The sequence below is a fragment of the Haliotis asinina genome, chromosome 16, assembly GCF_037392515.1.
Source record: "Haliotis asinina isolate JCU_RB_2024 chromosome 16, JCU_Hal_asi_v2, whole genome shotgun sequence".
In the NCBI taxonomy this organism is placed as follows: domain Eukaryota; kingdom Metazoa; phylum Mollusca; class Gastropoda; order Lepetellida; family Haliotidae; genus Haliotis; species Haliotis asinina.
Window position 1 is genome coordinate 49,446,502 of NC_090295.1, and position 24,781 is coordinate 49,471,282.

Consider the following 24,781-nt stretch of genomic DNA (forward strand, 5'->3'; position numbering starts at 1 on the left):
GCTGGAACGGTCCGGTCCGATATTTCTACCCCACCAAGTTAGGTCTTGCAGGATTTATGTACAGTTCAAGGCGAATTTCCTGAAAACAGATTTACAACAATTAAGTAACAATCACCAGGTCGTGCAGACGACCACTAAGGAAGATACATTATGGTAAGACTGCTTTAAATTGTGACAGTTTTCTTGGTTAACGACTTCCTTTGAAGGTAAAGAGAAAGTAGCCTTGATAGTAATGTTGTTATGAACATGTCTCATTTTTATCATCAACGATAAATATCTCAGTGTATGATATAGCGTCTGCCCGTCGACCCGCTGCCTGCTAGTTACATGGCGGGGTATTTTAATTTTATAGCCGGCGCTGTGCGCCAATGCATTTTCCAGTTGTATCCATTTGACCCACTCATTGACTGTGGGAAATATTTCGAAAATTTCTTCCTGTCTGTTTGTAGGAGTTTCATACACTGTAGATCTGTTTTGGGATTGAATTGTTGCACCTTGTAACATGCAGTCATGGTGAGAAGATATTTGTGTCAATGTGAACATCCGGTCGGGTCGGTTTTAACTGTACTGGGCCAGATAATATGTACAGCCTTAAATACGGGACACATTCGTGTCGCCCGGGCAAGTGGGTAACACTGAAAGTGGACTGCTAAACAATAAAACGAGATATGTATGTAGCACACACTGGTTGACAATAGAGGCGATATCATACGTGCGATAAGCCTTAGCAACTGTTACATTCTTTACTATGAAAACATTAACTGAGTGCACGTTTACCTCATTCCATTTTTCAGTGAAACTGCTGGAGTGTGGGTGTGTGTTTGTGTGTGTGTGTGTGTGTGTGTGTGTGTGCGTGCGTGCGCACAGACGTCTGTGCATATGCCCGAGTGTCCGTGTAGTGTGAACTATCGATACTGCATGTGAAGTTGACGAAGTTGGATGTTTGTCAAAAATCACTACGTACATGGCAGGCGGTATTTGATTGCCTTTACTATACGTTTATGCACTGAGACGTGGAGTTGTATTCAACTTCCTACTCATTCATTGGCGCGGTGGGGTAGCCTGGTGGTTATAGCGTTCGCTTGTGAAGCGAAAGATCCGGGTTCGATTCGATTCCCTCTTTCTGGTCCCCACTGTGACATTGTAGAAATATTGCTAAATTGCTAAACTACACTCACGCTATGATATAATATTTTCCGTTTCGCCGTGATTATCTAGGATAATGCTGAGCAAGCAAATAAATGTTACATGTAACTTGTAAGTACTGAGTTGACTGCCATACGTTGCTCTATTTAACTGGGTTTGATTATATCAAGCGTTGAATCATTCATTCAGGCGATGACCGAGATGCACAAGAGAATTCTGAGAAGTAACCGTGGTGACCTGGTGGACAATATAGCGGACGTAGCTGCTGTCGTCAATGTACTTCTCAGCATGGAGACAATAACAGAATACATGAAGGAGGAGATTTTAGTTTGTATTTGTTTAATGTCACAATCGAACTATGTATAGTTATGTTTAAACTTCTAGACTGGTACTGCCTATGTTGATAGTGTGTACATGGAGTATATATATTTCATTTGATCCATTCCAGCGAGATATTGCCCGCACTGTACCAGAATGTAATCGCGAACAAAACCGACTCTCACCAGACACATGGAACAAATATGTACTCGTACATTACATCCTTCGGTTCTGTTGAGTAGGAAGGGAGGCACCATACTACAACGGAAAAGAAAAGGGCTTTGCTTGATTTATTGAGATGTAGAGGTGATAGAGCTTTTGACGATTTCCACCGTGCCTTGGTAAAATGTGGGGAGAAGACTGCAGCTGGTATCCTGTACCCTCCAACACCACAGCCTCAACAACCCACAGATGACCTCCCTGAATGTAGGTGTAACTAACAGCCATGTCAACATTGTATGTTTAATATGCTAAACTTCTTACTGTTACAGTGGTATATCCAATGTCAGTGATAGAGACATGCTCCAGTGGTATATCCAATGTCAGTGATAGAGACATGCTCCACTGGTGTATCAAATGTCAGCCATAGAGACATGCTCCACTGGTGTATCTAATGTCAGTGATAGAGACATGCTCCACTGGTGCATCTAATGTCAGCGACAGAGACATGCTCCACTGGTGTATCAAATGTCAGTGATAGAGACATGCTCCACTGGTGTATCAAATGTCAGTGATAGAGACATGTTCCACTGGTGCATCAAATGTCAGCGACAGAGACATGCTCCACTGGTGTATCAAATGTCAGCGATAGAGACATGCTCCGGTGGTAGATCTAATGTCAGCCATAGAGACATACTCCACTGGTGTATCTAATGTCAGTGATAGAGACATGCTCCACTGGTGTATCTAATGTCAGCCATAGAGACATGCTCCACTGGTGTGTCAAATGTCAGTGATAGAGACATGCTCAACTGGTGTATCAAATGTCAGCAATAGAGACATGCTCCACTGGTGTATCAAATGTCAGTGATAGAGACATGCTCCACTGGTGTATCTAATGTCAACCATAGAGACATGCTCCGGTGGTTGATCTAATGTCAGCGATAGAGACATGCTCCACTGGTGTATCTAATGTCAGCCATAGAGACATGCTCCACTGGTGTATCTAATGTCAGTGATAGAGACATGCTCCACTGGTGTATCAAATGTCAGTGATAGAGACATGCTCCACTGGTGTATCTAATGTCAGCGATAGAGACATGCTCCACTGGTGTATCAAATGTCAGTGATAGAGACATGCTCCACTGATGTGTCAAATGTCAGCGATAGAGACATGCTCCGCTGGTAGATCTAATGTCAGCGATAGAGACATGCTCCACTGGTGTATCTAATGTCAGCCATAGAGACATGCTCCACTAGTGTATCAAATGTCAGCGATAGAGACATGCTCCACTGGTGTGTCTAATGTCAGCGATAGAGACATGCTCCACTGGTGTATCAAATGTCAGCGATAGAGACATGCTCCACTAGTGTATCTAATGTCAGCGATAGAGACATGTTCCACTGGTGTATCTAATGTCAGCGACAGAGACATGCTCCACCGGTGTATCAAATGTCAGCGATAGAGACATGCTCCACTGGTGTATCTAATGTCAGCGATAGAGACATGCTCCACTGGTGTATCAAATGTCAGTGATAGAGACATGCTCCACTGGTGTATTTAATGTCAGCGATGGAGACATGCTCCACTGGTGTATCAAATGTCAGTGATAGAGACATGCTCCACTGGTGTATCTAATGTCAGCGATGGAGACATGCTCCACTGGTGTATCAAATGTCAGTGATAGAGACATGCTCCACTGGTGTATCAAATGTCAGCGATAGAGACATGCTCCGGTGGTAGATCTAATGTCAGCCATAGAGACATACTCCACTGGTGTATCTAATGTCAGTGATAGAGACATGCTCCACTGGTGTATCTAATGTCAGCCATAGAGACATGCTCCACTGGTGTGTCAAATGTCCGTGATAGAGACATGCTCCACTGGTGTATCAAATGTCAGCAATAGAGACATGCTCCACTGGTGTATCAAATGTCAGTGATAGAGACATGCTCCACTGGTGTATCTAATGTCAACCATAGAGACATGCTCCGGTGGTTGATCTAATGTCAGCGATAGAGACATGCTCCACTGGTGTATCTAATGTCAGCCATAGAGACATGCTCCACTGGTGTATCTAATGTCAGTGATAGAGACATGCTCCACTGGTGTATCAAATGTCAGTGATAGAGACATGCTCCACTGGTGTATCTAATGTCAGCGATAGAGACATGCTCCACTGGTGTATCAAATGTCAGTGATAGAGACATGCTCCACTGATGTGTCAAATGTCAGCGATAGAGACATGCTCCGCTGGTAGATCTAATGTCAGCGATAGAGACATGCTCCACTGGTGTATCTAATGTCAGCCATAGAGACATGCTCCACTAGTGTATCAAATGTCAGCGATAGAGACATGCTCCACTGGTGTGTCTAATGTCAGCGATAGAGACATGCTCCACTGGTGTATCAAATGTCAGCGATAGAGACATGCTCCACTAGTGTATCTAATGTCAGCGATAGAGACATGTTCCACTGGTGTATCAAATGTCAGTGATAGAGACATGCTCCACTGGTGTATCTAATGTCAGTGATAGAGACATGCTCCACTGGTGTATCTAATGTCAGCGATAGAGACATGCTCCGGTGGTGTATCTAATGTCAGCGATAGAGACATGCTCCACTGGTGTATCAAATGTCAGTGATAGAGACATGCTCAACTGGTGTATCAAATGTCAGCCATAGAGACATGCTCCACTGGTGTATCTAATGTCAGCCATAGAGACATGCTCAACTGGTGTATCTAATGTCAGTGATAGAGACATGCTCCACTGGTGTATCTAATGTCAGCGATAGAGACATGCTGCACTGGTGTATCTAATGTCAGCCATAGAGACATGCTCCACTGGTGTATCTAATGTCAGTGATAGAGACATGCTCCACTGGTGTATCTAATGTCAGCGATAGAGACATGCTCCACTGGTGTATCTAATGTCAGCCATAGAGACATGCTCCACTGGTGTATCTAATGTCAGTGATAGAGACATGCTCCGGTGGTGTATCTAACGTCAGTGATAGATACATGCTCCACTGGTGTATCAAATGTCAGCGATAGAGACATGCTCCACTGGTGTATCTCATGTCAGCCATAGAGACATGCTCCACTGGTGTGTCAAATGTCAGTGATAGAGACAGGCTCCACTGGTGTATCAAATGTCAGCCATAGAGACATGCTCCACTGGTGTATCTAATGTCAGTGATAGAGACATGCTCCACTGGTGTATCTAATGTGAGTGATAGAGACATGCTCCACTGTTGTATCTAATGTCAGCGATAGAGACATGCTCCACTGGTGTATCAAATGTCAGCGATAGAGACATGCACCACTGGTGTATCAAATCTCAGCGATAGAGACATGCTCCGGTGGTTGATCTAATGTCAGCGATAGAGACATGCTCCACTGGTGTATCTAATGGCAGTGATAGAGACATGCTCCACTGGTGTATCAAAAGTCAGTGATAGAGACATGCTCCACTGGTGTATCTAATGTCAGCCATAGAGACATGCTCCACTGGTGTATCAAATGTCAGTGATAGAGACATGCTCCGGTGGTAGATCTAATGTCAGCGATAGAGACATGCTCCACTGGTGTATCTAATGTAAGCCATAGAGACATCCTCCACTGGTGTATCAAATGTCAGTGATAGAGACATGCTCCACTGGTGTATCAAATGTCAGCCATAGAGACATGCTCCGGTGGTTGATCTAATGTCAGCGATAGAGACATGCTCCACTGGTGTATCTAATGTCAGCCATAGAGACATGCTCCACTGGTGTGTCAAATGTCAGTGATAGAGACATGCTCCACTGGTGTATCAAATGTCAGTGATAGAGACATGCTCCACTGGTGTATCAAATGTCAGCCATAGAGACATGCTCCACTGGTGTATCAAATGTCAGCCATAGAGACATGCTCCACTGGTGTATCAAATGTCAGTGATAGAGACATGCTCCACTGTTGTATCTAATGTCAGCGATAGAGACATGCTCCACTGGTGTATCAAATGTCAGTGATAGAGACATGCTCCACTGGTGTGTCAAATGTCAGCGATAGAGACATGCTCCGGTGGTAGATCTAATGTCAGCGATAGAGACATGCTCCACTGGTGTATGAAATGTCAGCCATAGAGACATGCTCCACTGGTGTATCAAATGTCAGCGATAGAGACATGCTCCACTGGTGTATCTAATGTCAGCGATAGAGACATGCTCCACTGGTGTATCAAATGTCAGCGATAGAGACATGCTCCGGTGGTTGATCTAATGTCAGCGATAGAGACATGCTCCACTGGTGTATCTAATGTCAGTGATAGAGACATGCTCCACTGGTGTATCAAATGTCAGTGATAGAGACATGCTCCACTGGTGTATCTAATGTCAGCCATAGAGACATGCTCCACTGGTGTATCAAATGTCAGTGATAGAGACATGCTCCGGTGGTAGATCTAATGTCAGCGATAGAGACATGCTCCACTGGTGTATCTAATGTAAGCCATAGAGACATGCTCCACTGGTGTATCAAATGTCAGTGATAGAGACATGCTCCACTGGTGTATCAAATGTCAGCGATAGAGACATGCTCCACTGGTGTATCAAATGTCATCCATAGAGACATGCTCCACTGGTGTATCTAATGTCAGCGATAGAGACATGCTCCGGTGGTTGATCTAATGTCAGCGATAGAGACATGCTCCACTGGTGTATCTAATGTCAGCCATAGAGACATGCTCCACTGGTGTGTCAAATGTCAGTGATGGAGACATGCTCCACTGGTGTATTTAATGTCAGCCATAGAGACATGCTCCACTGGTGTATCTAATGTCAGTGATAGAGACATGCTCCACTGGTGTATCTAATGTCAGTGATAGAGACATGCTCCGGTGGTAGAGCTATTGTCAGCGATAGAGACATGTTCCACTGGTGTATCAAATGTCAGCGATAGAGACATGCTCCACTGGTGTATCTAATGTCAGCCATAGAGACATGCTCCACTGGTGTATCTAATGTCAGTGATAGAGACATGCTCCACTGGTGTGTCAAATGTCAGTGATAGAGACATGCTCCACTGGTGTATCAAATGTCAGCGATAGAGACATGCTCCACTGGTGTATGAAATGTCAGCGATAGAGACTTGCTCCACTGGTGTATCAAATGTCAGCGATAGAGACATGCTCCACTGGTGTATGAAATGTCAGCGATAGAGACATGCTCCACTGGTGTATCAAATGTCTGCGATAGAGACATGCTCCACTGGTGTATCAAATGTCTGCGATACAGACATGCTCCACTGGTGTATCAAATGTCAGCCATAGAGACATGCTCCACTGGTGTGTCAAATGTCAGTGATAGAGACATGCTGCACTGGTGTATCTAATGTCAGCCATAGAGACATGTTCCACTGGTGTATCTAATGTCAGTGATAGAGACATGCTCCACTGGTGTATCTAATGTCAGTGATAGAGACATGCTCCACTGGTGTATCTAATGTCAGTGATAGAGACATGCTCCACTGGTGTATCTAATGTCAGCCATAGAGACATGCTCCACTGGTGTATCAAATGTCAGTGATAGAGACATGCTCCACTGGTGTGTCAAATGTCAGCGATAGAGACATGCTCCGGTGGTAGATCTAATGTCAGCCATAGAGACATGCTCCACTGGTGTATCAAATGTCAGCGATAGAGACATGCTCCACTGGTGTATCAAATGTCAGTGATAGAGACATGCTCCAATGGTGTATCAAATGTCAGCGATAGAGACATGCTCCACTGGTGTATCAAATGTCAGCGATATAGACATGCTCCACTGGTGTATCAAATGTCAGCCATAGAGGCATGCTCCACTGGTGTATCTAATGTCAGCCATAGAGACATGCTCCACTGCTGTGTCAAATGTCAGTGATAGAGACATGCTCCGGTGGTAGATCTAATGTCAGCGATAGAGACATGCTCCACTGGTGTATCTAATGTCAGCCATAGAGACATGCTGCACTGGTGTATCTAATGTCAGTGATAGAGACATGCTCCACTGGTGTATCAAATGTCAGTGATAGAGACATGCTCCACTGTTGTATCTAATGTCAGCCATAGAGACATGCTCCACTGGTGTATCAAATGTCAGTGATAGAGACATGCTCCGGTGGTAGATCTATTGTAAGCAATAGAGACATGCTCCACTTGTGTATCAAATGTCAGTGATAGAGACATGCTCCACTGGTGTATCTAATGTCAGTGATAGAGACATGCTCCACTGGTGTATCAAGTGTCAGTCATAGAGACATGCTCCACTGGTGTATCTAATGTCAGTGATAGAGACATGCTCCACTGGTGTATCAAATGTCAGTGATAGAGACATGCTCCACTGGTGTATCAAATGTCAGTGATAGAGACATGCTGCAATGGTGTATCAAATGTCAGTGATAGAGACATGCTCCACTGGTGTGTCAAATCTCAGCCATAGAGACATGCTCCGGTGGTAGATCTAATGTCAGCGATAGAGACATGCTCCACTGGTGTATGAAATGTCAGCGATAGAGACATGCTCCACTGGTGTATGAAATGTCAGCGATAGAGACATGCTCCACTGTTGTATCTAATGTCAGCCATAGAGACATGCTCCACTGGTGTATCAAATGTCAGCCATAGAGACATGCTGCACTGGTGTATCTAATGTCAGCCATAGAGACATGCTCCACTGGTGTGTCTAATGTCAGTGATAGAGACATGCTCCACTGGTGTATCTAATGTCAGTGATAGAGACATGCTCGACTGGTGTATCTAATGTCAGTGATAGAGACATGCTCCACTGGTGTATCTAATGTCAGCGATAGAGACATGCTCCACTGGTGTGTCAAATGTCAGTGATAGACACATGCTCCACTGGTGTGTCAAATGTCAGCGATAGAGACATGCTCCGGTGGTAGATCTAATGACAGCGATAGAGACATGCTCCACTGGTGTATGAAATTTCAGCGATAGAGACATGCTCCACTGGTGTATCAAATGTCAGCGATAGAGACATGCTCCAATGGTGTATCAAATGTCAGCGATAGAGACATGCTCCACTGGTGTGTCAAATGTCAGCGATAGAGACATGCTCCACTGGTGTATCTAATGTCAGCCATAGAGACATGCTCCACTGGTGTATCAAATGTCAGTGATAGAGACATGCTCCACTGGTGTATCAAATGTCAGCGATAGAGACATGCTCCACTGGTGTATGAAATGTCAGCGATAGAGACATGCTCCACTGGTGTATCAAATGTCAGCGATAGAGACATGCTCCAATGGTGTATCAAATGTCAGCCATAGAGACATGCTCCAGTGGTGTGTCAAATGTCAGCCATAGAGACATGCTCCACTGGTGTATCTAATGTCAGCCATAGAGACATGCTCCACTGGTGTATCAAATGTCAGTGATAGAGACATGCTCCACTGGTGTATCAAATGTCAGCGATAGAGACATGCTCCACTGGTGTATGAAATGTCAGCGATAGAGACATGCTCCACTGGTGTATCAAATGTCAGCGATGTAGACATGCTCCACTGGTGTATCAAATGTCAGCCATAGAGACATGCTCCACTGGTGTATCAAATGTCAGTGATAGAGACATGCTCCACTGGTGTATCTAATGTCAGCCATAGAGACATGCTCCACTGGTGTATCAAATGTCAGTGATAGAGACATGCTCCGGTGGTAGATCTAATGTCAGCGATAGAGACATGCTCCACTGCTGTATTTAATGTCAGCCATAGAGACATGCTGCACTGGTGTATCTAGTGTCAGTGATAGAGACATGCTCCACTGGTGTATCAAATGTCAGTGATAGAGACATGCTCCACTGGTGTATCAAATGTCAGTGATAGAGACATGCTCCACTGGTGTATCAAATGTCAGTGATAAAGACATGCTCCACTGGTGTATCAAATGTAAGTGATAGAGACATGCTCCACTGGTGTGTCAAATGTCAGCCATAGAGACATGCTCCGGTGGTAGATCTAGTGTCAGCGATAGAGACATGCTCCACTGGTGTATCAAATGTCAGCCATAGAGACATGCTCCACTGGTGTATCAAATGTCAGCGATAGAGATATGCTCCACTGGTGTATCAAATGTCAGCGATAGAGACATGCTCCAGTGGTTGATCTAATGTCAGCGATAGAGACATGCTCCACTGTTGTATCTAATGTCAGCCATAGAGACATGCTCCACTGGTGTATCAAATGTCAGTGATAGAGACATGCTGCACTGGTGTATCTAATGTCAGCCATAGAGACATGCTGCACTGGTGTATCTAATGTCAGTGATAGAGACATGCTCCACTGGTGTATCTAATGTCAGTGATAGAGACATCCTCCACTGGTGTATCAAATGTCAGTGATAGAGACATGCTCCAATGGTGTATCAAATGTCAGTGATAGAGACATGCTCCACTGGTGTATCAAATGTCAGCGATAGAGACATGCTCCACTGGTGTATCAAATGTCAGCCATAGAGACATGCTCCACTGGTGTATCAAATGTCAGTGATAGAGACATGCTCCACTGGTGTGTCAAATGTCAGCGATGGAGACATGCTCCGGTGGTAGATCTAATGTCAGCGCTGGAGATATGCTCCACTGGTGTATCAAATGTGAGCGATAGAGACATGCTCCACTGGTGTATCAAATGTCAGTGATAGAGATATGCTCCAATGGTGTATCAAATGTCAGCGATAGAGACATGCTCCACTGGTGTATCAAATGTCAGCGATATAGACATGCTCCACTGGTGTGTCAAATGTCAGCCATAGAGACATGCTCCACTGGTGTATCAAATGTCAGTGATAGAGACATGCTCCACTGGTGTATCTAATGTCAGCCATAGAGACATGCTTCACTGGTGTATCAAATGTCAGTGATAGAGACATGCTCCGGTGGTAGATCTAATGTCAGCGATAGAGACATGCTCCACTGGTGTATCTAATGTCAGCCATAGAGACATGCTCCACTGGTGTATCTAATGTCAGTGATAGAGACATGCTCCACTGGTGTATCAAATGTCCGTGATAGAGACATGCTCCACTGGTGCATCTAATGTCAGCGATAGAGACATGCTCCACTGGTGTATCAAATGTCAGTGATAGAGACATGCTCCACTGGTGTATCAAATGTCAGCGATGGAGACATGTTCCGGTGGTAGATCTAATGTCAGCGATAGAGACATGCTCCACTGGTGTATCTAATGTCAGCCATAGAGACATGCTCCACTGGTGTATGAAATGTCAGTGATAGAGACATGCTCCACTGGTGTATCAAATGTCAGCGATAGAGACATGCTCCGGTGGTAGATCTAATGTCAGCCATAGAGACATGCTCCACTGGTGTATCAAATGTCAGCGATAGAGACATGCTCCACTGGTGTATCAAATGTCAGCCATAGAGACATGCTCCACTGGTGTGTCTAATGTCAGTGATAGAGACATGCTCCGGTGGTAGATCTATTGTCAACGATAGAGACATGCTCCACTGGTGTATCTAATGTCAGCCATAGAGACATGCTCCACTGGTGTATCTAATGTCAGTGATAGAGACATGCTCCACTGGTGTATCAAATGTCAGTGATAGAGACATGCTCCACCGGTGTGTCAAATGTCAGCCATAGAGACATGCTCCGATGGTAGATCTAATGTCAGCGATAGAGACATGCTCCACTGGTGTATCTAGTGTCAGCGATAGAGACATGCTCCACTGGTGTATCAAATGTCAGCCATAGAGACATGCTCCACTGGTGTATCAAATGTCAGCGATAGAGACATGCTCCACTGGTATATCAAATGTCAGCGATAGAGACATGCTCCACTGGTGTATCAAATGTCAGCCATAGAGACATGCTCCACTGGTGTATCAAATGTCAGCGATAGAGACATGCTCCACTGGTGTATCAAATGTCAGTGATAGAGACATGCTCCACTGGTGTATCTAATGTCAGCCATGGAGACATGCTCCACTGGTGTATCAAATGTCAGCGATAGAGACATGCTCCACTGGTGTATCAAATGTCAGTGATAGAGATATGCTCCAATGGTGTGTCAAATGTCAGCGATAGAGACATGCTCCACTGGTGTATCAAATGTCAGCGATAGAGACATGCTCCACTGGTGTATCAAATGTCAGCCATAGAGACATGCTCCACTGGTGTATCAAATGTCAGTGATAGAGACATGCTCCACTGGTGTATCAAATGTCAGCGATAGAGACATGCTCCACTGGTGTATCAAATGTCAGCGATAGAGACATGCTCCACTGGTGTATCAAATGTCAGTGATAGAGACATGCTCCACTGGTGTATCTAATGTCAGCCATAGAGACATGCTCCACTGGTGTATCTAATGTCAGTGATAGAGACATGCTCCACTGGTGTATCAAATGTCAGTGATAGAGACATGCTCCACTGGTGTATCTAATGTCAGCGATAGAGACATGCTCCACTGGTGTATCAAATGTCAGTGATAGAGACATGCTCCACTGGTGTATCAAATGTCAGTGATAGAGACATGCTCCACTGGTGTATCAAATGTCAGCGATGGAGACATGTTCCGGTGGTAGATCTAATGTCAGCGATAGAGACATGCTCCACTGGTGTATCTAATGTCAGCCATAGAGACATGCTCCACTGGTGTATCAAATGTCAGTGATAGAGACATGCTCCACTGGTGTATCAAACGTCAGCGATAGAGACATGCTCCGGTGGTAGATCTAATGTCAGCCATAGAGACATGCTCCACTGGTGTATCAAATGTCAGCGATAGAGACATGCTCCAGTGGTGTATCAAATGTCAGCCATAGAGACATGCTCCACTGGTGTTTCTAATGTCAGCAATAGAGACATGCTCTGGTGGTAGATCTATTGTCAGCGATAGAGACATGCTCCACTGGTGTATCTAATGTCAGTGATAGAGACATGCTCCACTGGTGTATCTAATGTCAGTGATAGAGACATGCTCCACTGGTGTATCAAATGTCAGTGATAGAGACATGCTCCACCGGTGTGTCAAATGTCAGCCATAGAGACATGCTCCGGTGGTAGATCTAATGTCAGCCATAGAGACATGCTCCACTGGTGTATCAAATGTCAGCCATAGAGACATGCTCCACTGGTGTATCAAATGTCAGCGATAGAGACATGCTCCACTGGTATATCAAATGTCAGCGATAGAGACATGCTCCACTGGTGTATCAAATGTCAGCCATAGAGACATGCTCCACTGGTGTATCAAATGTCAGCGATAGAGACATGCTCCGGTGGTAGATCTAATGTCAGCCATAGAGACATGCTCCACTGGTGTATCAAATGTCAGCGATAGAGACATGCTCCACTGGTGTATCAAATGTCAGCCATAGAGACATGCTCCACTGGTGTGTCTAATGTCAGTGATAGAGACATGCTCCGGTGGTAGATCTATTGTCAACGATAGAGACATGCTCCACTGGTGTATCTAATGTCAGCCATAGAGACATGCTCCACTGGTGTATCTAATGTCAGTGATAGAGACATGCTCCACTGGTGTATCAAATGTCAGTGATAGAGACATGCTCCACCGGTGTGTCAAATGTCAGCCATAGAGACATGCTCCGATGGTAGATCTAATGTCAGCGATAGAGACATGCTCCACTGGTGTATCTAGTGTCAGCGATAGAGACATGCTCCACTGGTGTATCAAATGTCAGCCATAGAGACATGCTCCACTGGTGTATCAAATGTCAGCGATAGAGACATGCTCCACTGGTACATCAAATGTCAGCGATAGAGACATGCTCCACTGGTGTATCAAATGTCAGCCATAGAGACATGCTCCACTGGTGTATCAAATGTCAGCGATAGAGACATGCTCCACTGGTGTATCAAATGTCAGTGATAGAGACATGCTCCACTGGTGTATCTAATGTGAGCCATAGAGACATGCTCCACTGGTGTATCAAATGTCAGCGATAGAGACATGCTCTACTGGTGTATCAAATGTCAGTGATAGAGACATGCTCCACTGGTGTATCTAATGTCAGCCATAGAGACATGCTCCACTGGTGTATCTATTGTCAGCCATAGAGACATGCTCCACTGGTGTATCTAATGTCAGTGATAGAGACATGCTCCCCTGGTTTATCAAATGTCAGCGATAGAGACATGCTCCACTGGTGTATCTAATGTCAGCCATAGAGACATGCTCCACTGGTGTATCAAATGTCAGTGATAGAGACATGCTCCACTGGTGTATCTAATGTCAGCGATAGATACATGCTCCACTGGTGTATCAAATGTCAGCGATAGAGACATGCTCCACTGATGTATCTAATGTCAGCCATAGAGACATGCTGCACTGGTGTATCAATTGTCAGTGATAGAGACTTGCTCCACTGGTGTATCTATTGTCAATGATTGAGACATGCTCCACTGGTGTATGTAATGTCAGCCATAGAGGCATGCTCCACTGGTGTATCAAATGTCAGTGATAGAGATATGCTCCACTGGTGTATCAAATGTCAGCGATAGAGACATGCTCCGGTGGTAGATCTAATGTCAGCGATAGAGACATGCTCCACTGGTGTATCTAATGTCAGCCATAGAGACATGCTCCACTGGTGTATCAAATGTCAGTGATAGAGACATGCTCCACTGGTGTATCAAATGTCAGCGATAGAGACATGCTCCGGTGTTAGATCTAATGTCAGCAATAGAGACATGCTCCACTGGTGTATCTAATGTCAGCCATAGAGACATGCGCCAGTGGCATATCTGATGTTAGCAATGCGTCTAACGGCGTTTTAGATTTGTGTAAGTGGCTGCACTTGCGAAAGCCTTCACCTCTAGCGTCTCCAGCGGCTCTTCACTGACGGGGTGAAATGTGAGGGGTCGCAGTCACCACTGTCACAGTAGAGTAGTGAATAGATGTGACCTCGTATCATAGACTGCATCCTGAAGTGTCCGCTATATGAGCGAGTGAGTGAAGTTAGTTTTACGCCGCACTCAGCAATATTCCACCTATGTGGCGGCGGCCTGTAATTAAGAGAGTCTGGACCAGATAATCCATTGATCAACAACATGAGCAGCAATGTGCGCAATTGGGAACCGAGGACATTTGTCAACCAAGTCAGCGATCCTGACCACCCAATCCCTTTAGTCGCCTCATACGACCAGCATAGTCGCCCTTTATGGCAAGCATGGGTTGTTGAAGGCCTATTCTACTCCGGACTTTCACAGGACTTTCTACATGAAACTTCAAAATACTGATGCCGATATTTTTGCCTCTCTAAACTCACAACAAAAGTAAACTGTTTGATCAGTATATGCAATCGCAAAACGTGGAAATTTCAAGGCAATATTCTGTTGTCGTTTTCAACTGGAAGTAAGACTGCCAAAGTAGCCGGATTTGGCTGTGGGGAGATGTTTCCCGTGGACCCTCAAGTGACCTTCATATATTCGTAGGTGCGAGTCCAGATTAATTTCGATTGTTTCTCTGTTTATCGCCATCCAAATCTTAATGGTCTGGGGCCTGCACCACTGCGGGTGCTTTTCACAAATGAACCTGTCTCAACCTGATTTTACTATGATAGTTCAAAGAAACGTTAAATCTAACTTACTCACTCACCCAACACGTTTTTGTATTTGTTTCAGTTTGGCCGCCTAAAGATTACAGTGCATGCAAAGTGGCTGTTAAGCTTGTTGCGGAAGACAATTCACAAATGCGAGAATTGTTTAAAGAATCATCAGAATCAACCTCAACGGTATATGTTTCAATCATGACAGTCTCACATCACGACAAAAAATGAATGATGTTTGTTTCAATGATGTTTTAAAGGTTGCACTCACTTTTCAGCTACGTGACGAAAGTCCAAACAATCAAGTGATTGACGCCATGACCTTCTATCTATATAGTTGGAAAACGATGGGATGCATCAACCATATCAGCCAGCCGGGCCACCAAATCCCAATAGTAGCCTGTTAGAACAAGATACCCGTGTAGATGCGGGTTAGAATTTGTCTGCCGCAGTCCATGATGTAACTGTCGACTGACGGAAGTGGATGCTCCGTGTCGCTGACTTTGATGACACATGTGACACATGTGACACATGTGACACATATCGTCTAACTCTAGACAAGTGAGGTTCAAAATTGCCTCTGTTCACTCAGCAGTAAATGGGTAGCCGGTGTGATGAGTCTATAAGGCTGTTTGGGTTATTCAATGGCGGCGTTATGAGTACAAGTAGCGTGGAGTTTCACCATTATGGACGGACACATTAGTATCATTATTACTTGTCTGTAGTATGCATTAAATGTCAATACAAAAGTCAGATCCAGTGTGACTGTCAGTTGAAAAGTACAAGGAAATGGATGTTCAATCTCAATTGTTTATTTTTTAATTTGCCAAAGAAAGTAAACCAAAAAGCTTGTTGAGGTGAGATTTATAGTATTCCCAGAAATTATTGAGAATCATGTTGCGTCATGTAACTCATTACGTTTATTAACTTCTGGCGTTTTACTTACATAAACATGTTAAAACATCATCCTTTTACAGTCTCAGTCTTGTTGTAGTACTTTGTTAGACCTCCTCGCTCAGCAATGCATGCCTGAATACGCCTAGGCACACTACCCATCAAAGTTTGTAGGTAATCGTGTGACAGGGTATCCCAATATTGGACCACCTCGGCCTTCATATCTTCAATATTTCTCAGTCCCTTTTGGTTTATTCTGTCCTTCATGACTCCCCACACATTCTCAATTGGGTTTAGGTCTGGGCTGTAACTGGGCCAGTCTAAAACTTGTACATTTTCACCCGACAACCACTGTTTTGTGTAGCGCGCAGTGTGTTTTGGGTCATTATCATGCTGGAAAATCCAATCATCTTCATACAATGTTTGTGCTGTCAGAAGAAGGTGACCATATAGAATGTCAACGTATCTTTCTTTTGTCAAGTTTCCCGTGAAAACACACAATGGCGTCACTCCGCGAGCCGATATGCCACCCCACATGTGAAACTTCGGGCTATGTTTTGGTCGCTGGTAGATAGGTTTGACAGTATCTTTGGTCCAAATTTTCACACAATTAGGGAAAAGCCAAACAGAACTTTCATCCGAAAAGAAAACATTATCCCAATCTTGATTTTCATGAGCCCGACACCAGTTTAAACGTTTTTCCTTTTGTGCATCTTTCATCAACGGCGAGGGAATTCCACGTTTTTTCATCCAATTAAGTCTCTGTAATTCCTGCCTAACTGTTTCATTGCATACCTGAGTACTTCCTCTGCTAATCATTTCATTTATGATGTTCTCAACACTTTTCAATTTGCCCCTACTCACAATCTGCCCAAGTCTTCGGCGATCCACAACACTGAATTTCCTAGGTCGACCTGCCCCTGCTTTGTGCTCTATCCCGGTTCCTGTTTGAATATTCTTCAAAGTTCTGTATACTGTAGACAGAGGAATACCATGTCTACAAGCTAACACTTTAGCATCAGCCTCACCCCTTTCAAAATCATCTAGAATGAGCTTTCTTTTCTCTCTTGCTGTAAATTCTGCCATGTCAACACAGGAAGCCGTCTGCTCAGACAAGGGAGATAACTCTTGACGTAATGAGCTGCCTTCTAAGCCTTCAAGAGTTGTCTCCCTTATTTAGTATGCTTAGTGCATAGTGAAAGCCCTTTTTCCAATCTTAGCATCATTAGAAAAAAAACAAAGATTTTCTCAATAATATCTGGGAACACTGTAACACCGAACTTGACCTCTTGTTAAACTCCTGAAATATGAATTAAATTACTCTATCAAACGCGAAATGTTAGGATGTCCTTATTGAATATATGCTATTCTTTATTGACAGATCTACCGCATGCAGAAATGCCCAAGGGGGAGAGTCTTACTAATCAATAACGAAAACTTTTCATCTGCAAGAGATAACAAGTTAGAGCTGGAAGACAGACCAGGGTCAGAAGTGGATGTTACTTCTCTATGTCTTCTTTTTGACGAACTGCCGTTCGAAACTGTCGTGGAGAAAAATCTGACACATAAGGTACATGGAATGCACATCTTGATCGTTTTAGAACGTCAAACATGTAAACAGAACAAGCACACATCTCAATATTGCTTTATGAACCCACGTGACACACGCATCACAAAAATGTGACTAACTCCGTGAACAAATACATTTGCCATATCATTCCCAGTATCCGTACACACATATATCTCACACACAACACCCACATATCACAGATATAACACAAAATGGCTTATAGACCTCCTAATCGATTTTAAACCATTTCCGTTATATTGAAATTATTTTATAATTCCTTCTATTTTTAAGCGTAAGAATGTTGATCGTATGGTCAGGGGAGCTAAGTGACCTTAAAACTAATCTTTTGACTCACAATGGGGGTTAGAATATTGATCTTCAGTGACTCATGCCTGTCGCAGGAGGCGACTAACGGGGATCGGGTGGTCAGGCTCGCTGACTTGGTTGCCACATGTCATCGGTTCCCACTCGCGCATATCGATGCTCATGCTGTTGATCATTGGTTTGTCTGGCCCAGTCTCGATTATTTACAGACCGCCGCCATACAACTGAAATATTGCTGAGTGCGGCGTAAAGGTAAACTTACTCACACATAATGTCTTTTCAGAAAATGATAGAAGTGCTGGATAAAGAGAGACAGGTCAGTCATGACAGCTATGACTGTTTCGTGTGTGTCATCTTGTCACATGGGACCAGAGGAGGCGTGTATGGCGTTGACGGGGAGGTTGCTAACATACAGGAAGTAACTGATATGTTTAATGGCCAGAACTGTAGAACACTTGTTGGGAAGCCGAAACTTTTCTTCATACAGGCCTGTCAGGGAAGTAAGTGCAGAGGTGCTTGCTTATCATTGCTTTAACTGATACCTTAATTACTTAAAAATCTGTTGACGGGAAAGTCGCGCTGCACACGGTTCTACAGTGACAGTTGATTTAGAACTGAATTAATTGTCCATCTTTTAGGTGGTGGGGTAGCCTAGTGGTTAAAGCGTTCGCTCGTCACGCCGAAGACGCGTTCGATTCTCTACATGGGTACAATGTGTGAAGCCCATTTTCTTGTGTCCCCCGCCGTGATATTGCTGGAATATTGCTAAAAGCGGCTTAAAACTAAAGCCACTCACTCACTCACTCACTTGTCCATCTTTTGTTCACCCTTGTTGATAAGCTATGGAAGGTGATGTGAAATGGGGTTTAACGTCGAAATTAAATATTTCGTTCATATGACGAAGTGCATTCACGCGTGTGTATGTCGACTGTATTAGCCCAGACGTAAGCTGATTGTATAGTGCTATCTCACTGAGATACCATGACGCATTTAGGCATGAATACTCATACTCCGAATTCATGGGGCCTTGTGTAGCACAATAATGCCGAGCACCAGGCAGGGAACATCAAGTACCATATTTTAACGTCTTTTGGTATGACGCGGCCGTGGATCGAACCCGCGGCCTCTGCCCTCCGGACGAACGCTCTAACCACTGCGCTACGGGGGCGTTTTAACTTTGGAAGCGAACTAAGGATGTGAAAAAGCTGGAATTCCGCATCGTTGTATTTTGAGGTCTAGGTTGTTGCCGCTAAACATAACATGACCATTTTCACTTATATTGTCGGCCTTATCAGGGGATACCCTGACGAAGATTCAAGCAAAGACCTTTGTCACAAACGAAATGTTGCACAAAGGCTCATTGGGTGAACCCTTCATGAAACAAATCTCAAGAAGTAAATCTTGCATTCAGAATATAGGCACGCAGGACAGATTTTCCAGTCAAAACTTCGAATTGTTTATCGCCTATATTCTCTTTTCAAACAATCTTTCAGGACATTCAGCAGACAAAGCAGAAGGTGTATCTAGGTGAAACCTAGGCAACATTTCTTTCATAAAATGTCACAGTTGAGTGTTTAGTGAATGAATTTAGTTTCATTTTATTATCGCAATATTCCAGCAGAAATGGACACCAAAATATGTACCAATATGAAAAATCGACCCCAGGTCATTAGAGTATCGAGCGAACACTTTGTTACAAGACACAACCGTTTTCAACTTTGCAGGTGAGAAAGACACGGGCGCAGGTCCCTCTGTTTCTGAGATAACACAAAGACTTGAAAGCACTGGGATAGAAGATAATCCACAGTCAGAAATAGAAAACCTTGTCTCTACAACAAGGTCAGCTGCAGAACATCCACCCAGAGCTGACATCTTTACAGCGGAAGCTACGACGCCAGGTGATATCCATACACGTTTGCAGTCCATGTTAAAGTGCACCGTCGTGTCCTTTTGAGAGAACATTTTAACATATTTCTGTTTATTTGCAGATTATCTGTCACTTCGAAACACAGTAAATGGCTCATGGTTTATACAGGCTATTGTTTACGTCTTTATGAACTTTGCTCACAAAGAAGATCTTGCGTCGATGATGACCAAGGTATGTATTGCCAATGTGTCCCTTCAATCCAGGTTTTACTCTGCGAAGAAGCAGTGATTGTGTCTGTTGGCATGTATTAGCTGGGGACAGGAGACATGGGCCTCACACACATACCGGCCGAGCGAAGTGGCAAATCATTTTAGCACACGTACAATTTCTGTTGAGTGTGTTGAGATGAAGAGTAGACCCAAAGTCATTCACTCCCATCAAGTCCAAGGTCCACGTAGGTGAAACTGATTGTTTGCTTATCTGGACACGTCATGTCCCATTCAAAAGAGTCAGAGTGTGCTCTGGCCTGTCAAAGCATATGGCAACGCAGAGTTTGTAAATATACTACAAACAAAAAAACCGTACGAGAACACCATACAATCTGACAGACATATATAGACTCAGACGTGGTCAGGTCATTTATACTTAATAAGATAAATGCAACATTCGGTATGCTTAATGGGCACTTTAAACGACATGTCAGAGCATGCAGTGAAGCATCTCATTCAATATTCGTTGAACTTGAGCGAAATGACACATTGTCAAAAACGGCGAAAAAGCAAGAGCGCTGAAACACACCGGTGCTGGTGAATTGGTTTTGAAGGGCTTGGAGCGCAACATGTCTGTTATCCGCCCTTGTTGTTTTTCTGAGTCTTCCAGAGCGAAGTCCATTTGTTCTCTAACAATGGCCTGGAACCTCTCCCTCAGTTTGTGAAGGACATAGGGAGACACCCGAAGGTGGTGAGCAACACTTCGTATGGATTCACCATCCTGTAATCACGCAATGGCCCTGCTTTTGTCGGGGTCGCTTAAAAGTCTTCGCTGTGGCATGGTGAGGAAATTGTGAGACTTCAATACTGTCTGTAGCTTCTTTTGTTAAAAAAAACATTTGCCACAAGCTGCATGAGAAGTCTCACTTACGGATGCTCTAGGCTGTTCTGTTTAGGTATTTCAATCAAACATCGTGCTGCTGTGTTTCATCACTATTTTGTTTCGCTGTTTTTGACAATCTGTCATTCACTTAAACTCAGCAAAGTTTGAATCAGTTGCTTCACTGTAAGTACCAACATGTCGTTTGAAGTGTCAATTAAGCACACCAGAAGTAGCATGTATCGTGGAGTATAAATGACCTCACCACTTGTAAGTTTATATACGATTATCAAATTGTTGGGTTTCCCATATATTTTGTTTGTAGCATATTTTAAGTTACTGTCTCTGCCCTCCGTCTCCTCGAGTTTTATTATGTAGTACGGCGTGCATTCGTCACTCATATGTCAGACTCAACAACATGCACTCAGTACTCAACCATACTTGTAAATAGAAAATTACGTGTATACCTAGCAATAACCGTGTAGGTGAATGTTGATGACAATCATCTGTTTATAGTTATAGTGTTCCCACTTTACGCTAGACGGAGGTGGTCAGTTCTTCTCATGGATACAATGTGTACAGCCTGCTGTATACTAACGGGCTGTTGCTGGAATATTCCTGGCAGTGACTAGAAAACCTGATGTGCTAACTGTTTTTGTCTTTCAGGTTAATGACCTCGTGTGCCGTAGGGAGACCAAGAACAAAAAGTACAAGCAGGTCTCCACATATCGTTCTTCGCTTACGAAGCAGTTTTACTTCTTCCCGGGACTTTGAGAAAACCATCTAGATACACATGTCTCATAGGCCACTGTTTATGGTAGAACAGACATACGTGTACATCATCATGGACGTGGGGGCACGAAACTGGTGGACCATAGTTCATTAGAGGATGTGTAAAATATCAATAACAATATTGCGCAACTGCATTCATTTCTTTTTCTGCTGTGCCCGATTATGCTTTTTGTTATTGTTGTTGTTTTAGACACACACGTTCTTTATGCTTTAAGTAAGGAATATTACCTTGCTGGCTGATAATAGGTCTATCTAAGGCGACCTCCTTTTGGTATTTTCACATTATCACATATTAGGTAAAGTGTCAGAGTGAAATATTTCATTTTAATGAAATCCAGTTAATACCGACAACACTGAGCATGAACCTACCTGGTTAATAGTATATATTTTAATATTTTCCAATGAAAGCCTTATTATGGCATTGATTTGATATGTTCAATACAACCCATAAACAACTACGTTAACCTATTTTGAAATTTACATGATTATTTCGTACAATGAAAGATATGTATTTACAATCATATTTAGCATGTTATACATTCTACGTAGCCGTGTGTTAAGTGGTCCGTTTAGGTAGCCTATGACTAACTTTGAAGGTTCAGCAGTGCATGCTTGTGAAAGGCGACCAACGGTCTCGCTAACATATAATATTTTATACCACATGTTTTGGGTGATCAGTGCATTTTGTCAGGATTATCTAGCCTTGGACCAGCTACATTCTTATTGCAAGTATTGGTCAAGAGCCCGTGTACAGGTATTTCTTTGTCGTCCAAGATATTCATACTGATAAGTGGCCTTTGCTCCCTGTTTTGTCTGAGGTTATTCACCTAACAATGGGTCTTTAATGGTCACAGCCGCTTTTAATTATGTATTTGTTTGTCTTGTCAGAGGAATGGCTCAGCCATCTTTCACCTTTTATGGTGTTGCTTTTCCATCAAGTTCACATTCCTTCACAACGTTTTCGTCAGTTGTCTTTGTCTGTGGCCAGTGAGTTAAACACGCTAGTCTATCTATATCACGGAATCAATAACGAAACCCCCCACTTATACCCATGCATCTGTTTTATCCTAATCAATATTCTGCTCCTTGCTCACAGCTACCGGACATAATATTGGCAGTGAAATTCGCTCGTCACTCCGAAGATTCGGAATCAAAATAATGTGTGAAGCCCGTTTATGACGTCTCCCTGCCTTGTTATTGCAGGAATATTGCTAAAAGCGACATGAAAGCAAACTAACTCACTCATTCGTAAAAACAACTGTCGCTACTTACGCCATTGCCTTGAAGCACGATTAAAGGCCCTGGATGGGCCACGTGTGATCTCACGTGATATTATTGGATTATTGCTAAAATCGGTGTAAAATCCAACTCACTTACACGCTCTCTGGATATTTTATACCCTTTGCAGTTAATATCATGCTTTTCCTTCAGTTAGTGATGATAGAGATAAACACAATAATTAGTCCTTGGCCTTGCATCGATCTACGCAGTTGGGAAACAATGACACGCATCGATCATGTTGAGGAGCCTGACCACCAGATCCAGATAGTCGCCTATAACAACAACGTGTCTGTGACGGTCCGCGTCAGATTTGGTCTCCAGAAGGCCATACTTGTCGGATGAGGCGACTAACGGGATCTTGTGGTCAAGTACACAAATTTAAATGAAATGTCATAGTATACAAGCTGCGAACATCGAAGCTAATGATGTATAAATGTACGGCGATGTGTATGTGTGTGGATAAATTCAATTATGTACCCTTGAATATTATATTGTTGAGGAACCTACTAAACACGTACCTTGTGATGGAAATGTATTTCGCTTTACTTCGTTGACTTTCCTGTCGCAAGTATTTTTGTTGTATGCAGTAATCCTGGCTGTTGATTAGTTTAAAGTTTAAAAACAACTGTCTGTACCCCGAACAGTTAGATTGAAAATCTTTGCTTGCATACATACATTTAATAAGACATGTTATGTACTTATATTCCTTGCTTCTTTGGTCTGCAGTTATCAATAGTTATTTCTCATTATTTAACGTAACAGTATTGTGGACACGTCAGTCAACAACAACCGTACTCATTGTCAAAATGCAATATGTCATATACCTGAAATATTATTGAGTGCAGTGTATAACTAAACTCACTGACATTATACTAGCACTTATGTCATATGTACAAATGCAATTTCAACTATTTTCGCCTGACATAAAGAGTTTATTACTTGTTTCTGTATCATAAATATCTAACATATATGTTATATTCCGGATTATATGTAGTCATGTGTTACATCTGAAGACTTTCGAAATGGGTACTCACACCATAAAAGTCATTTATTAAAATATACATTGTGTTATGTGAGCCTTGTCATTTCAATAATCAATGTTTCCTTCCTCTGTTCAACACTAAAGTTTAAATGGGCTCTAGATGTTGCTAGTGACTGTTTCTGACATATATCACTAACGGAGGAGAACCTAATTTTCATTCAGATATCAGGTATCTCAATATAGCTGATTCAGATCAGTGCACAGTGGTTCCTGGTAGTTCAGAGCATGCCAAGAAATTCTTTAGAACGTATTAAACTTCTAAATCCAAACGGGGACACTGGGGACTTGTTCATGGAATAAGTCACATACACGGTCGCCAGTGCTAAGAGTGGGCTTGTGACTTAAGATTCATAGTCACACCGGCAATAATTCAGCCATATCGTGACTAACACAAGTTCCAAATTCTTCATCAGCAAACCGTAGTTGCTTCTGATCGTCCCCGTACCTGACGATCACGAGTGACAACGCATGCTCAGGATCCGGTTAGAGACGACGTAGCACGGCCTGTGTGCATGCTCAAGATGGCTACATTCGCTACTAAAGAAACCGAATCTGAAATAGACAAGGCTTCTCTGCAGTGACTTTTACTATCTTTTTTGACACAGCTATAGAACAAATCTGGTTTTGATCCAAACACTAAAAAATGGGTAAAGGTCTTAACCTCATTTGTTCAAAACCCAATTTCTGTAAACCGGTAATCAGCCTTCAGGTGTTAGCAATATAT

At 43.2% G+C, this 24,781-nt stretch overlaps 1 protein-coding gene across 1 annotated transcript; it reads left to right on the forward strand.

The window, feature by feature from the left end:
- Window positions 1–24,086, forward strand: LOC137268104 (caspase-3-like). Its single transcript, XM_067802624.1, has 9 exons — window positions 1–153; window positions 1,336–1,473; window positions 1,707–1,890; window positions 15,275–15,384; window positions 17,474–17,662; window positions 18,270–18,486; window positions 19,711–19,884; window positions 19,975–20,084; window positions 21,609–24,086. The coding sequence occupies exons 1-9, from the start codon at window positions 151–153 to the stop codon at window positions 21,714–21,716; spliced, it is 1,233 nt and encodes a 410-aa protein (XP_067658725.1). The 5' UTR covers window positions 1–150; the 3' UTR covers window positions 21,717–24,086.
- The last annotated feature ends 695 nt before the right edge of the window (window positions 24,087–24,781 follow it).